This window comes from Pomacea canaliculata, linkage group LG3 (assembly GCF_003073045.1).
Source record: "Pomacea canaliculata isolate SZHN2017 linkage group LG3, ASM307304v1, whole genome shotgun sequence".
Lineage (NCBI taxonomy): Eukaryota > Metazoa > Mollusca > Gastropoda > Architaenioglossa > Ampullariidae > Pomacea > Pomacea canaliculata.
The window spans coordinates 11,691,496-11,707,717 of NC_037592.1; the positions used below are offsets into that span (position 1 = coordinate 11,691,496).

The 16,222-nt window shown below is 34.0% G+C and overlaps 2 protein-coding genes across 6 annotated transcripts in view; one reads left to right on the plus strand and one right to left on the minus strand.

The window, feature by feature from the left end:
- Nucleotides 1-151: 151 nt before the first annotated feature.
- Nucleotides 152-12,442, plus strand: LOC112559769 (dnaJ homolog subfamily C member 25 homolog). 3 transcript variants are annotated; one of them, XM_025231165.1, is made up of 11 exons: nucleotides 152-642; nucleotides 1,161-1,189; nucleotides 2,088-2,207; nucleotides 2,846-2,900; nucleotides 3,042-3,148; nucleotides 3,421-3,561; nucleotides 4,191-4,255; nucleotides 4,840-5,035; nucleotides 5,659-5,724; nucleotides 6,024-6,161; nucleotides 12,309-12,442. In XM_025231165.1, exons 1-10 carry the CDS (start codon nucleotides 531-533, stop codon nucleotides 6,144-6,146), a joined length of 1,014 nt encoding a protein of 337 aa, XP_025086950.1. In that variant the 5' UTR covers nucleotides 152-530; the 3' UTR covers nucleotides 6,147-6,161; nucleotides 12,309-12,442. The 3 variants fall into 3 exon arrangements, with proteins under 3 accessions (XP_025086950.1, XP_025086947.1, XP_025086946.1); XM_025231162.1 differs by lacking the exon at nucleotides 12,309-12,442 and adding an exon at nucleotides 7,565-8,625 and having other exon boundaries at nucleotides 153-642; XM_025231161.1 differs by lacking the exon at nucleotides 12,309-12,442 and adding an exon at nucleotides 6,803-7,320 and having other exon boundaries at nucleotides 158-642.
- The window catches only part of LOC112559768 (NSFL1 cofactor p47-like), a 38,167-nt gene continuing 30,321 nt past the window's right edge, over nucleotides 8,377-16,222 (minus strand). For all 3 annotated transcript variants that reach the window (XM_025231159.1, XM_025231160.1, XM_025231158.1), the window contains 9 exons: nucleotides 14,989-15,158; nucleotides 13,886-13,975; nucleotides 13,582-13,662; nucleotides 12,991-13,135; nucleotides 12,658-12,767; nucleotides 12,348-12,485; nucleotides 10,820-10,951; nucleotides 10,058-10,117; nucleotides 8,377-9,225 (listed from right to left, as the gene is read on the minus strand). In XM_025231159.1, coding sequence (XP_025086944.1) covers nucleotides 9,093-9,225; nucleotides 10,058-10,117; nucleotides 10,820-10,951; nucleotides 12,348-12,485; nucleotides 12,658-12,767; nucleotides 12,991-13,135; nucleotides 13,582-13,662; nucleotides 13,886-13,975; nucleotides 14,989-15,119 — 1,020 coding nt within the window. In that variant the 5' untranslated portion in view covers nucleotides 15,120-15,158 and the 3' untranslated portion in view covers nucleotides 8,377-9,092. The remainder of the gene's footprint in view (nucleotides 9,226-10,057; nucleotides 10,118-10,819; nucleotides 10,952-12,347; nucleotides 12,486-12,657; nucleotides 12,768-12,990; nucleotides 13,136-13,581; nucleotides 13,663-13,885; nucleotides 13,976-14,988; nucleotides 15,159-16,222) is intronic.

Here is a 16,222-nt window from a genome sequence, read left to right on the forward strand (position 1 = left end):
AAAACTTACGAATTAACTACAAGCAAATGGCCCTTATTTGACATCGCGAATGCTAGCATTTTCAAAATTTATTTGTTAGAGTTCCATAAATTAAGGTCAACGTATAATGATGCAGGCTCTTTAAACAATATATTCTACATCTGCATGCTCGCGTGCAAGAAAAGGCGATCTAAAACTGTATCTATAATATTTTTACAATCAACTAAAAGTGTTTAATGCAAAGTTGCCCACTGCAACAAAATGAAATTTAGAAAATTTAGAAGATCTTCTATTTATTGTACCGAGCACTGCGCGATCTGAAAGGCGAAGTGGTGGCAAGTTCGGAATCAAATTGATCTTGTGGACCCATCAGCAAAAGAGGAATAAGCATATTACTATTAACAACGTCTTTTGATAGTATATAGTGTAATGCTTTGGCGTCTCTGCGATAAAACTGCATCGGTTACACAGCTCCCAACTTCCGTAGCTCATTCGGAGACTCTACGTGTCGTTTGCCCAAATCAGTTAAGGTATCTGTTCGCCAAGACAATATGGCGCATGTCGGAAAACGCGTCTGCTGGATAATAGTGTTGCTGTCATGTTTCGTTCACGTACAAGCTATCATTGAAGGACTTTACTGTGGACTGGAAAATTGTTATGATGGTAAAATTGGCTTATATGAACACACGTTAACGCGGTGTTGCAAAAAAAAGTGCATCATTTTATATTACCCGGCATTATAGTACTACAGACTTGTATCTAAACAGTCCGTTATAGCACTACTAAAAGCAATAAATATCTAGCTCATCAATCGGGGTGTTGATTTTTATCATTTCTAAACATGAGATAATCAAAAATTTTCATCATCGTGATGAGTACGACAGCAGATCCTTTAATGGTGTGTTTGATGACAAAAGAAGCACCAATCTGTTGGGTACATTCTTAATATTTTGATAGGCATGCTGCCCAGGAATTTTTTTAATTTTATTTAAGTTGAAGGTTATAGCAGCCGTATTTGTGATATGATTTTAGAAAGTGTACAGAAAGGTGAAGATCGGAGATAAATTGATATGATTAATTAGTTAAATCAGTGACGAGAACCAATTGTTCACCCATTGCTTGACTTGTGTAAAATGACAGTAGTGAATGTTTTTTTTTTAATCTTGATACTTCTATTTCAGTTCTTGGAGTTACAAGGGATTCATCAAAAGTAAGTAAACCTAAGTGCACACACACACACATATATATGTAGAGAGAGAGTTATATGCATATAGATGCAAACCATATTGCCAAATTCAGTACACCATAAGATAATAATAGAAGTTATGTGTTGAGATTCATCATTTCTTTAATTAAAATGTGCTAGTTTAAGTAAACACATGGATACACAAGCATATATTATGCACATTTAGTTTCTTGCCAAGCTGTTTACTTTGTTGGCTCAGGTCACCGATCATATCATTTATTCTGTACATATGCTCTTTACCTCTAATTTTTCCCACCAGAAGCAGCACATACAGCACACTATTAAATCTAGCGGAAAATGTTACCTGAGTTAGACTCTTCTGAGCCCTGAAAATGGTTCCTTATTAACATCCATAGTAGACATCACATACATTGCTCTGTGCAATTTTATTATTAAAAATTTAGTTTTGTCTATATCTATAGTTTGAAAAATGTTTAATTTATTACTACTGTTATGTACAAAACCATTTGGAAATAATGTTCATGCATTGTGATTCAAAAATAATTAAATACTTTTTATGTTTTTTCTTTGTGGTAAATTGTCCATTCGATCATGTTTTGTTCGTGCACATTGCATCGAGCTTGCATCCACACAGGAAAATGTAATCTACAAATTCAGTTATTATTAATAAACATTAGTTTTAATATAAAGTTATTTAAGATGTAAAGGAAATATAGTGTGCGGTTGATTCACTTTTGATTACATCTTTTGCAACATATCACCACAAATGGAGAAAATTGATGTGCTAAACTCTAGGGCACCTGTTACATCAATACATTTTTCAAGATATTTCTTTTTGAATAAGCATTGATATTATATCTCGTACAAAAGCAGCAGTACTATTTGTAACTTTTTTTTTCAGAGTGACATTGTGAAAGCATACAGGAAACTTGCAAAACAATGGCATCCGGACATGCACAAGACAAAAGAAGGCAAAGAAAGTGCATCTACGATGTTTCAGAAAATTGCTAATGCGTATGAGGTACTCAAGAAGATAAATTTTTCTTAAATTTGTATTTAATGATCATCAATGGGATATAAATAAAAGTTGCTGGTACTTTTCCTAACTTAAATGGCTCTTAATGAAAAAAGCTTAAAGCATTAAGGGTGTATATATATATAATGATGAAAGAAAAAGGCTGGGAGAAGAGGCTTGGTGCAGACCGTGAAGGGATGATGTGGAAGACAAAGTTTCTTGCTGACAGGGGTACCAGAGCCAGAGCTAATGCAAAGAAAAAAAAATGTTTTCTGTCTTAAGCAGTTCCATTAAGGTAGCTCCTATCAGCAGATAATTTATTATTTATAAATTTAATAATTTATTAAAAAGAAAAAAGTGGCTACTTTGATTAATAATTTTACAAGGTGTCAATCATTTTGGACACTTGGAGAAAAATTTGTATCTGAGGAAATATCAAAAGCAATGGAAATGAGTGTTATAGGGTTGTTGATTTTTTTAGGGGGTAGGCGTTTGAACTGTTTACCAAGGTGATTTGGAAATTGAGATTTTTCTCAAAATTTCTTTCCTGTTAATGTTTCCTCTTTCAAATTAAGTTCCTCTATAACAAAAAGACATCATTTTCTTTGAATGTCATGTATATAAATGTTTATCTTTGTGTGCAGATACTGCGAGATGAAGAGCAAAGAACAGACTATGATTATATGCTGGACAACCCAGGTGAGTTAAAAAAAAAAAAGAGTAGAGGTGTGAAAGTTTTTTTTTACCCCTTAATGTAAAATGTAAAAAGTATGAAAAGTTTTGCTTTCTTGAAGTTTCAGTTTGGATATAGCATTAATTAGGTTTTATGGTCTGTTTCAGAGGAGTACCTTTCACACTATTACAGATACTACAAAAGACGCGTTACACCAAAAGTTGATGTCAGAATTGTCATTGTAGTTACCATAACCATCATATCTGTAGTGCAGGTAATTTATTGTTGTGGGCCTATAAAAATTTATTGACATAAAGAAGAGACAAAACACTCAAGCATATCAACTTTAAAAAGTACACCTTTTAAATACACACTTTAGAAATGTGTGGTTATTTTACAGTCATTAAATTAATAGCCAAATGCTTATTGATGTAGAAATAATGTTTTAAGTTTTTTTATTTAAAAGAATGTTATTTCTTACAAACGTCATCTGCCAAGAACACAGATTTATGGATGAATGTTAAAGTTTTAAGATGAATTGTGCAGTATTTAGGAGCCTTGAATAATTACAAGACAGCAATTAGCTATCTATGCAAAGAGCAGAAGTATCGATCAAAAGCTCTGGATATCGCTAAGACAGAGGGACTGCTCAACAACAACAAAAAGAGGAAAAGGGCCATGACAAAGGTAAGTTTCTTTTTTTCCTTTTTTCGTTCCGTCATGTCTTCCAAAGTCTAACAGTTAGCAAATTTATCTTCCCACAGTAGTTGTATTCATCAGTAGAGTGGATGTGCTGTTGACCATGTTACTATGGAGGTCAACAAGAGAACATTTTAAAACATGTACAGGCGGTCTTCAATTTATGATGATGTTCCGTTCCTACATCACATCATAAACCAATTTTCGCTGTAAGTCGTAACATACGTACATACTGTACGTAAATAACATATTGTAAGCTCCTATCCCATCCTAACACAGTAATTATCAAAAAGCACATATAAAATATGTTTAATAATGAAATGAAACGTGCACCAAACACGAAGTTTGCCTTACAACCGCCTGTATTTAATATGTCATTTATCAGCTTAGGCAACTAAAAATAAAAAAGAATTTCATTCAAGCAAAGGATTTCTTTTATAATTTGAGAAAAAAAAATACTAACAGAAGAAGCTTGTGAGTCAGTTTTTCACAAGGAAACAGGCATTGCCCCTAATGATGACCTTAATGTCATGATATGGAATAACTGTAATCAGTTATCAATTAATTCTCGAAAGATTTAAGTTTTCTCAGCATATTTTTTGTATTAAACATTGCAGGAAGAAATAAAACAGGAAGAGGAAGCATTGATACGAAAAATTATAGAGAATAAAATGGATATCAGGTAAGATCAGAACTGAAAAGACTATTTTTAATCTTGAAAACTGTTTGAGAGTCATAAGTGAGAAAAAGAATTAATCAGTTTATTATACATGATGCTTATGCTCATGTTTGCCAATCTTACAAGAGTTCAGTGATGAGTACTTATTCTTGTCTTCTACTCTGTAGAATCCTTTGAATTTTGACTTAATCCCTTATAGACAATGACAATTCTTTATTAACGAGAAGTAAAATAAGAAAATTAAGATTAATAACATCAGATGCATTACAAACACTTAAAGATGTGTTCTGGGAGTTAGAGAAGCTTACAAAAATAACTGTATTTACTTTTTTGCAAAGTATCAGGAATGTGTGCATGGAGTGATCCTTTCGTAGTATTACAGACAGCATGAAACTTATGTGTAGTCATGTAAAATGTGGTGTTTTGTACCCTAGCATTGTACCAAAAGTTTTGTCTTTATGAGTGCATTTACAGAACACTAGAACATGCAGCTTTCATATGCAACTTGTACATTTGTTAGTGTTCCTGATTAATTTTAAAACAAACAGTTTTATAGCTTCCTTTCTTCTTTTCTGTCTGTGCTAAAGGGGAGGTTACAGTCGACCTAAATATACAGATGTTCTTTGGATACAGTTATTTTTGCTGCCATATCACGCCTTCTGCTTCTTGTGCTGGAATGTACGATGGGTGTACCTCTTCAATATTCTAAAGAAGGAATACGGTGATGAAGAAAAATTATACCTCATCCGCAAGCATATGAAGTGCAGTCATACTCAGTGGGATGTGAGTAGACGTTCAATGTGCTGTATGTTCCACAAATGGCATCTTTTCTTTTAAAACTTGCTAAACAGGATTATCTTGTTCTATTAATTTTGCATATCTACCATTCCTCTAAGCATGACATCAATTACATTAGAGATACTGCCCCATTTTCCTTTTGTTCCCCAAGTTTTTCTTCATTGTTAGATTTAGTGTTTTCCACCAACAAAATATAAGGGTTTTCAGGTATCCAGTTAAAATTGTTTTCAGACTCCATTGGCAAACACTTTATTTAACATGATTTGGAACTCTCTTACATAATTAACATGTAATTTTACATGATGGGAAACACTGAAATTTGGTAGTTACATCAGCTTTATTCTGTCACTAGTACAAAGGGTCTGCTTCCACATCAGATCACAGCATCATGAGCAAATATATTTGTTTGCAGAAGCAGACAAAACATCTTGGACATATTTTTAGATAAACTGTCAGTTAAATGCCAGTGTATAGAATATTGTGTGTTTGTGTCTGTTTTCTTAAATGTTATGGTCCCACACAAATTAGAAATAGAAAATACTTTTATAGCAAGATTATTTAAATTTTTGATTCAAATAATCTTAATCAATAATGATTTTGTATTTCAGGCCTTAGGAGATCATGAAAAGGAGGAATTTATGCATCAGGAGCTGTGGAAAAGAGATAAATTTCAGGTACCTTGGCATACAACAGTTAAATACAAGAGGGAAAGTGATTTTTTATTATGCCATATTCTCCAGCTGTTGTATTTGATAGTTACCTAACAAAATTTAGATTGTTGAAAGTATATTGAAAATAATATAGATTTTTTAGATGTGCTGTTAAGAAGTTAAATATGTAAGTCTTATTAAAATACTCTTTATCTGTTGGTTCCAAATTTATTTTGGTAAACAAACATATCTATTAAATTATTCACCCAAGTCTACCCACAGTATATGAAGAATTGAAGGCAGATTTTATTTTTTCATTGCAGAAATGGAAGGAAGCAAAAGAAGAAGAAATGAAAATTAAACTTGCAGAAAATTCACGATATAAAAGTTTCCGCCGTTACATGAAGAAGGGTGGTCCAGGCCAGATGACATTTGGTCCCGATTAGTGAAGTGTGCAATTTGTAAGTCACTCAAAGAGATATCTGGTTTCAGAACTAAGAATCTAATAAGAATTAACTAAAGAGTATAGTTATGCTATTTTAGTCATCAACTGAAAATTTCAGCTACCACTATTGTCCTTATATACCTACAGGTCACAGTGTCATGGGTGGGCACTTTCAGTTCAGATTCCAGCATGTTTAAAATACATTTTTTGAAACATTTTAGCTTTTTTTAAACGCTTAAAAAGTAATATTGGGACGTATCTGAAAAATACTCATGACTTACAGAAGTTACAGCCTATTAGGTAGAGCAAAAGGTCTCATGACATCACAAACTCCCCAAGACACTATCAAATTAAGTATAGGGGGTTGAGCACAGGAGACCTTTCTCTAATCCAGTAGTTGTTTTGAAAGTTTGGACAGATTTTTTTCTTTCTCTTTTACAAGTGTAGAATAGATTATGAACATGTAATTATGGATAAATTTGCCATCCATGCAATATAATCTTATAATTCACCTTATATAATGGAGCCTTCATATTTTACAAAATGTGATTTTTTTTTTCTTGTCCAATAATTTTTAAGTCGTTATTAACAACTTTTGTTACATCTGCACTTGAAAACTGGATCTACATTAGAAAGCAATAATTCTGTGCAATTCAGATTCCCAAATTATCCAGAAATCTTGAGATGAAGGAGAAAGGTTTTGAGCCACATGACCATGCTGTTTCCCAGGAGCATATGTAATAAAGAATGGATGCTTAACAATCTTTTTTCTGTAACAATTTCTGTGAATGTGTGTGGCTTTTGCAGTAGTACTTAGATGCAAAAATATATACCTTGATCATGAAATACATTTTTGTGAAGTATTAAATGATTTTAAACATTGAAAAAAATGTGTAGTAAGAATAATGAAAAACTGCTGTTATCACAATCTTTGTGATGAGATTGTCTTTCTTTTGATCTATTCCTGAGAAATTCATAGAACTTACAAACAACTTGCTGACTCCTCAATTTTTTTTTTAAACTTTCACTTAGTCACTTAGTAAATATTGCATTTTTTGCAGGTCTTATCTGATCTTTGAGTGTGGTCATATTATCTGAGCTTCTGTTTTTGGAGTATAATCAATAATTGAGACATTGTCAAAGAATCCAGTGATTGAAACTGCTCACTCTTTCAAGTACCTCGTGTGGGTTTTTGTGCAAGGGATGTACCTTTGATGTTAGACTGTTGGTAATCAGCCCCCACTCCCCTTCTAAGTATTGATATGGGTGAGATCATGTAAAGGCACTACATTTGTTCAGCATATTCTCTGCCCTTACCAGTCAAATCAGGTTGGGTTTTTTTTCATTTTATCCACTAGCTTCCTGTCCAGGCTTGTACAGAGTATAAACTTGTTACACTCTGCTTTTGGTTATTTACAGGTTCTGCTGCTTCTTTCTTCTCTGACCACCTAACTCATCACACTCCAGACAGACATCTCTACACTTCTAAAGGCACTTGTCTTCATTAGTTTTTCATGGATTAGGACAAAAACCTCTGGGAATGTATATTCAGATATGTATTCTACCATTCAGCATATACATGCCTTTACTCCCTTACTGTGATATATCATCAGCAGATATCCGAGTCCTTCAAATGTGCCCTTAATGCAAGAAACATCACAAGGTTTAAGGCATACAATCATACGTGTTCATTATAATTATAAATTGATTAGTGCTCTAAGCATGACTCCCATGTTGTGGGGAGTTCAGTGGCGTAACGCTTAGCAACTGTCACCAGTACAGTAAGGGCTAGCAGTCCTGGGTTCAGCTTTCGTCTTGGGCACACTGTTCTCTGCACGTGGCATCTGTTTACAGGGCTGGCTGCCTTGCCATGATATAGCCTTAGTTGATGGCTTGATGTAAAACATCACTTCCCCCTCCCCATGTTGTGATAAAGTGCTATACAAGTGCACATTTATTATCATTAAATCCACTGATATAATTTGTAATACTAAAGCTGCTGTTTCTACATCCCATGACTCCATGTTCCAGCACATTTTTATACAGCATCAATTGACTACACTGCTAGGTTTTGTCTCTTCACAAGTGTTCATAATTCTTAAGGTAGGCTTCAAGCAAATAATTTTTTAAAACTTGATTTTTTTTTCTTATTTGGAATATTTATGCACAGGTGAATTTATAATATAAAATAGGAAAAAAAAAATCACACAAAAGAACACAGCTTGATGACATTTATGCAACCGTTGAAAAGCTTTAATTCTGCAACAACCTTTTCAGACAGTTTAAGTTCCACAATTTAAAAACATTTTATGACCACAATATGATATAAATATTAAATGATACATATAGTGTAACAGTGCTATTTACATCACTTATTTAGTTTTAAATTGTTCTTAAGCAAACAATCCAGCCTCACCAATATTATTGAAATACTTAATTACTTCATGCTTATCAGAAAAGAACCTTTGTTATAACTATTACTAAAACATTTTTTGGTTTTTGTTTTAGATCTTGCACCTATCGTGCATTATCAGAATTTTAATTCCATGTACTACTTTACTTGACAGAAAGGTCTGTTGACATAAGCTCAAACGTGAGCTTACAGCAAATGGACTGTGTGCAGCTACCATTACAGCTGAGCAGCTAATGTAATACCATGCTACCAAGCCAACATTTGCAAATTATTTTTGTGAATGAAGAAAATGACAGTAAACCAAACATGGATAAGACAAATTAGAAATTCATTTTCTGTCATCAATCTTCTGTTGGAAAGAATGGGGAGGCAACAGGATCAAAATAATTCTGACATGAACCCTTTATTCAAGGAGCATTTTAATTTTAGACCAACTAGTTGACTGCTGAGGAAATTGTCTTTCATTCTTCTTTTAGGCTGTCATGCACAACAAAGCTGTCTTCAGACAACGTCACACATCCTGACAAGTCTGCATTACTTCATTCTCTGCACAATGACAGCATTGGCTAATTTGGCTTCCTCTAATGACTTGCTTTCATCAGTCAGCTCACGATTCGGAAAGGTGGTCATCAAAACAAATGGCATGCTGGCATATTGTGGGTGTGCACTGGACAGGGTTAAGGATTACAGAAATAGTATGAAATAAAGCCATTATTCTGATTTTCCTTATATAAAAATACTTTATATTTTCTTAGTAAAAAACCCAGATTTATAACCTTTTTCAACAAAAATCTTTTTGCACCAGGATACCTTAAGCAACTATGACCAGAGCTTGCACACAAAATCTTTATTCTCTCAAATGAATGACTTGCAATAAAATACTTGTATGTCTAGTTGGAACAGCAGACATGAACTACACCAAACGCAGTGGGGATGTTATTAATCCATTACATATCAGTAAATTAAAAGGACACCTAGTAAATATTGTACTGGTGGATTTGTACTGCTTCCCTTCGGATGACTTGTGAGCTAACTTGATATTATGGTTTTCTGAGAAGCACTTTGCAAGCTACTCTATGAGTAGCAAAAACAAAACGACTCATGCCTATTTGGTCCATTCTATGAGTGGAACTGTGGTGTGTAAAGGAGCATTTGCAGTCTCGCTTACACTTTTTCAACTTGACTGAGCAAACTGGGAGCAATTAAGGGCTACATATATTTTATTATCCCATTTGTCATTTTATATGTTATGTTTGTCCATGTATGTGTTATTATTCTGCCTGGGTGTTTGTATTTTTTGTCAAGTCATTTGAGCTAGCCTTTGATGGTGGGATAAAGCGCTCTATAAATTATGTTTATTATTATTTACTATATGCTACACTGTATAAACTACAAGAGGACTATTCAAAATTCAATTTTTTTAACTTTAGTTTTTTTCACATCCTACAATAGCTTTTCATCAAAATAAAAGCAAAATGAAAAATAGTTGCCAAGGATACGAAATAATGTAATTTCTGATGTCTGCAATGGTGTGGATCAAGTTGAATTTTACAACCATCCTGGAGAAAGGAAAAAAATATTTCAGAGTGACTCATGTAATAAATGCTTTTATTTTCTTGCGTGCAAAAGATTTGGTAAACACGGACTTCTTATTTTTAAAGTTTCACAGTTTGAATGCTTAGGCATAATTTTAAGTGTTAAAAATGTTTGTTTAGTTTTCTCACTGTGAAGATTACGCTGATTTTGTATATTTGGTCTTGTCAAAACCACTTGTAATGTAAGGCATCTTTGAAAGCTCTTCCAGTTTTTTCCCCAACATGACATTAACAATTTACTATATTTTTCAGACATATTCTCTGCCGAGAGCTTGCGGCATTTCCTTCATTCTTTTTTTTACAAAATAGTTCAACAAACATTAAAGGGAAGTAACTGAAAAAAAAAACTTGAAATAGGGCTTTAAATGTAACAGTTCCTTTTCTTGTAAAAATTGTTGATTTTTTAAGTAGAAAAAACATTAGCATGGTTTAACTCCTTTTGTGACATGTCACAAATGCAATTTTGAGTTGCAGGAGATATGTTAATCCACCTCATTCCTAACTCAATGAAAGCATATCTCCACTGTTCACAATACTATGTTCAAGATCATAAGCTGTTACTTTAATTTCGGAAACTGTAAAGATACTGTACACACAAGGATGTAAAAACAACACCCATTCGGAAAAAAACTGACAGTCCAAAAAAGATAATCAGTGTTTTCTTACCTTTGTCCATCTGCCAGCCTTATCTGTAAGGTAGTAAGGGGCTTGGATCCGTCAACACTAACTTGTGACACAGATAATGCACCGCCACCATCCCCGGATGAAGGATTAGATATCACAACTGCAGGAACAGGGCTAAAGAATTAAAAGACAAAGCAATTAAAAGAAGAAGAATGAAAACAAAAAACAGCATGCTGGTGGTGTCAAAATGGACTGCAGTGTGCATCTGCTTAAAGTCTGTGCTCTGTATAGATGTTTTTCAAAGCACTTTAAATCTCCCTTTAGTAGCAGGAAAAGGTGCTATACAATTAACAGATTTACTTGTTTTATTTGTTAAAACTAACCCCAAATCTAGAATAGTATATGTTGGGTCAAGGGTTCTTACATCTATCTTATGCTTCCTGTTTACTTTTGATCAAGCCTAATGCTGCCTTAATTTCTTTCACTCTATTTGCACCATTTTCAAAATACTGATTGCAGAAAAGAAGGCTGTGAAAACAGGCTCATTATACAAAGGATATCATGATACGTACATCGCCATGATATAAAAAAAAAAAAAAAAAAAAAAAAATGAGAAAGGCTAGCAAAAAAGCATAACATACAAAATATACACAAGCCATCTGAAAACAGACCACTATCCTGCATGATAGACTTTTAAACCATTAGAAATTAAAGAATGGACTAATGAGAAGATTTGCTAAGCTCCACCAAAATCAGGTCAAATCTGAGAGGAAATTGACCAGTCTGCTTTCATTCCATGAACCATGACTTCAAACAACTATAAATTCAAGTTTATTCATACACTGAAAATAAAGCACTTAAAAACTATATCACAGTGCTTTTCTTTGTCGTTTTCTGCTTTCACTTGGTCAAACTTACTTATCCTGATAGTGTTGTGTTTGAGGATTTATAAGGGAATTAACTCTCCAAGCAATTGATTAATACAACTACTGTGGTAGATCGTGCTTGCTAAATGTACATGTATTTTGTTAAGTGTCACAATAGAGTGCAATCTGTAAAAAAATAATATTTTTATAAACCCATAAAAAGGCCATTAATAAAATAATCGATTAATTTCACTGGCATACACAGAAAAAAAAGAAAAAAAAATGAATGGAGGCTGGTCATTTTGTGATGATTTCAGGTTGAAATGACCAGTGAACAAGTGGTCTCTTTCATAATGTACTCAATTTATTTTTGTAATATTTTTTATAATTTAGTTACGTTTTATATCTGTTATTTCCGCAGAAATTTGTAATATAGGGCAAACTTGGGCCAGCAGCTAAAAAAAAAAACTACTTAATTTTTTTCAACACACAAATTAAAAACAAAAATTCACAATACAGCACAAACTGTCAGTCATAAGATGGACTGGGGAGGTGGTCATATGATGTGTATATAGTGAAATACATCCGTGAAAATTTTCTGAGGTTGTATCTAAGAGAAGCCACAATATGGAGGTCTTAATATACTTTTATCTGTTTATTTTCAGCCAATGTGGTGAGATGTTTCCAAGAAAGTTGACACCCACCTGCCAAGCATATGTCCCTGACCAGAGAATGCTTTGATTGCAGTTTTGGGTTTAACATACTCCTCTTGTCGATGATCCTCCATGTTCAGATTGACTTCACCTCCTCGAGCCAGGTGGACGAGCTCTGATGGTACCTCACTAACACAAAGTGGAGATAGTAATCTCACTACCTGCCTTAAACATCGTAAAATGAATTTATCACTATACCAAAGAACACAAATATATCTCTAGTTATCTAGAACAGATACAAGAACAGTCCCTGCTTGAAGGAATGAAAAGGAAAACCTAATTATTCTGTTCAAAATCTCACCCTCTTCGTATGCTGTCCAAAAACTCTCTGTTTGCTTCATCATCATAACCACGCAAAGGGCCATCATCAACACTGAAACCATTCTGCCACATCTTGAGTACCATATCTACCTGCAATGAAAAAAACAACAACTGTATAATTGAAACTGCAACGCTGACAAAAAATTCTGGCTAGCAAACTTAAATCTGTTAAAATATTTACATAATGTGAGGTCCAGAACTTTGAACAATTTTATATGTAAATTGTAAACTGCACTGTTGTTCACACACACAGATAAGCAGTCTAAAAACTTGATCCTGAAACTCCACATCACAGAAATCCTTAAATCCTTACAGAAGCAGGCCTCTGCTTAACACTTGGACCAGCTACAGTTTCTGATGCTGCATCAGTCTCCCCCAGTCGATAGCCTGTTCCAATAAATGCTGAACGACCTGGTCTTGGGAGTTCTGCTGACTTGTCTAATTCTTCAGCTCCATGTCTTTACAAAACACACACCACAAACAGATGCATGCATAAATATATAAATGAATGCACAAAATATATATCCCCTAGTGCACAATTACTATGAAAATTACATTTTTAAGGCAAATCATATGTGAGTAAACCCTTAAATAATGAATGCTCTCCAAAACTGTTGTGTTCATTTCCTATATTACAGGCATTATACTTGTGCCACATTCATGTAAGACAATATTTAAAGCACCATAATCTATGATCTTTCCAACTGGACTGCCACTGTTACCCTGAATAATTCAAGGACATTAAACAGAAGAAAATGAGAGAGGAAGAAAGATTGGAATGGCACAAGCCGGAGTGAGAAGGAGCGTCTGTGTTTGGGTGCACAGGTGTTTCTTGAGAGTGCAAAAACACATTTGCAGTGGAGACTGTAAATGGAAATGACTCCATCATATTAGTACTACTCACTCTTTTGCTGACTTGAAGATATCTGAAACCAAGACGTTGGATTTGTCCTTTCTTTTGCTAGGACCTAAAACTTGTTGACCACTGTTTGTTAATGTAAAAAAGAAAACTATTTTAAAACAAGCCCCACATCTTTCTTGAAGTACAAGTAAATTCTTCTACAATCATAGGGTGCAGACAGTTGAGCATGAATGTAGAAGCACCATTTGCAAATGTCTTCAAAAAGCGAAATAATAATTTTCCATTTAAGAAGAACTATTTTTCTGGACTACAGAAATTCAGTTTGAGCAGTTTTTTAATTTTTTACCTTCTTTCTGACCCTCCTGCATAGAATGCCTGTCCTTCTTCTTCAGAACTTGAATTTTCATCTCCATGCAAACTACTCAGTGTTGCAAATCTGAAATTACAGTTTAAATTTTGAGCAAAGGATCACAAATCTTAAGATTTTACTTTCAGAATTGGATGATGATCTCATTATTATTAACAACAGTTGATTGAAAACGTGTATCTTTTTCACAATAGACAGAAGTTGCTAGCACAGAAGAATAGTTAAGAAGGAATATAAGAAAAAGTGAACAGATAAATGTAAATTAAGAAATCAGGAAGACAAAGCATGCAGGATCAGTAATGTGGGTTTATGCAATCACTTCGTAACCTTATACATGTTTACTCATAAAGAAAAACCACTCAGGTTTGTACCAGCATATACAAGATAAAACACATCTCACAACATTTGACCAGGACAAAATCACTCGGGAATTGGTGAGTCAAATTCTGCTTTTGTTATCTCAATGAGATACTTCTTAAGAAAGTGATATTTCTTCTCTTATTCCAATATGGAAGCTTTCTGAGATCTTTTTTCTATTTCCCATTTTAAACATCTTTGAAGTCTTAACAAATCTGTCCCACCCTCTTCTCTTCCCCTACCCCCACATCCCAGATGATGTCATCAATGAAGCAAAGTTAACAAAACTAAGCAAAACTTTTTAGGATACCATCCTAAACATTTTTTTCCTACTGTCTTTCTTGGTTCTTCAAATGTTGCCAAAAAAAAAAAATTTGCTGTTTAAAGGCAACAGAATTTCCATGACCTAAAAAGGTCTTAAAGAAATAATCTGAATGTTGTGATATGACAACTGCTGAGTTGTGAATGCTCTGTTCAACAACGTTTTTTTGACTACTGAGAATCATTGAAAATTTGCTATGAGATTCCTGAAATGCAGTATTTTAAAACAGTATTCAATAGTCAGTATTTAGCAAAATAAAAGACTGTTAAAAACATAAAATGTTTATTAATAAACCAGAATTAGCCTGGCTCTGCATTTGACATGTATCAATCTTTAGACAATTCTATCTTGACAAGCATGTTAATGGAACTAGCAACTGGATACTGCATTTCAATTTCCATACCTGCTGTTTGTTGATTTTCCTGATGGCTTGCCACTTTTTGTGTTATCACTAACATGACTGGACATCACTTGTGCCATATCATCTTCTACATCATCAATTTGAACTGGATCAGCAGCACTCCCCTCATCCATTTCATTTTCCGGTTCTTCATAGAAATTGGCTAAAGCAACCTGAGGAAACAAAATAACTTAATAAAAAGCATAATAGAAAATATTTGATGACTGCTTGTTTCTAAAGGCACTTCTAACTCTGGTTACACAGAAATAAAAAGAAAGAAGTTTAATAAAGAGGCAAAGATAAAATGATCTAAATCTTAATATTTTGCCAAGAGCACCAAACTTGCTCTGAATCTCTCACTGGCTGCAGATGTCAAAATGACAAAGGTATCTCGCCTTAATTTTACAAAGTATTCTGCTGGTTCAACAGATGTTGCTACTGACACCTGTGTATCTGCTGCTTATAGTAGAAGACACACAAAACATCAATAAATACACACTTAGAACATTGTGCTAATTTGTATCCAGTAAATGGCACTATTATCACTGCTGTTTCAATGCCCCAGTGATGTGTATAGCTGACCTTATCATAAAACTGTCCAGACATACACACCCACCCAAATGTACATGAATTAGTCATTGGTTAATTTGATCATTTGCCAATTCGACCACTACTAGTAGTCGATCTGGCCAAGTGATTCATCAACCATAAAAGGAAGAAAAAAAGAACTGTGATGTAGTCTTATCATATTTTACACCTAAGACATTAAAATAACGATTTCTGTGGGAGCTTTTACTTCAGGTGAGTTGGTTCACTATAATTATTGGTTGACCTATGCACCTATCTCTGCGCTTGTCCGAACATACAAAAGCAAAACCCCCTTGCCCCAAGAAATGTCGCACTGTACAAGGCAGACTGTCACGTTATGATAAATTATAAAGCTCTGTGAATCTGACATCTGTTAAATCTGCCCAGCTTCACTTCCCTATTTAATCGTACCTGATATTTTTGAAAAATCATCTTAACGTGGAGTAACGCACTATCGAGAAGCATAGCTGTACACTGATTATTTTTCATGGCTTTAGATTTTTTTAAAGTTTTTAGATTGGTCGACGAATCGCCATGGCTGTGATCGACATGTGCTTGGTATAACTGACGATATCAGAATCGACCGAGCTCCCCTGAATGGACGCACGCACGCAAGAACTGAGAGAGAGAGCGCGTAACACAATAAATA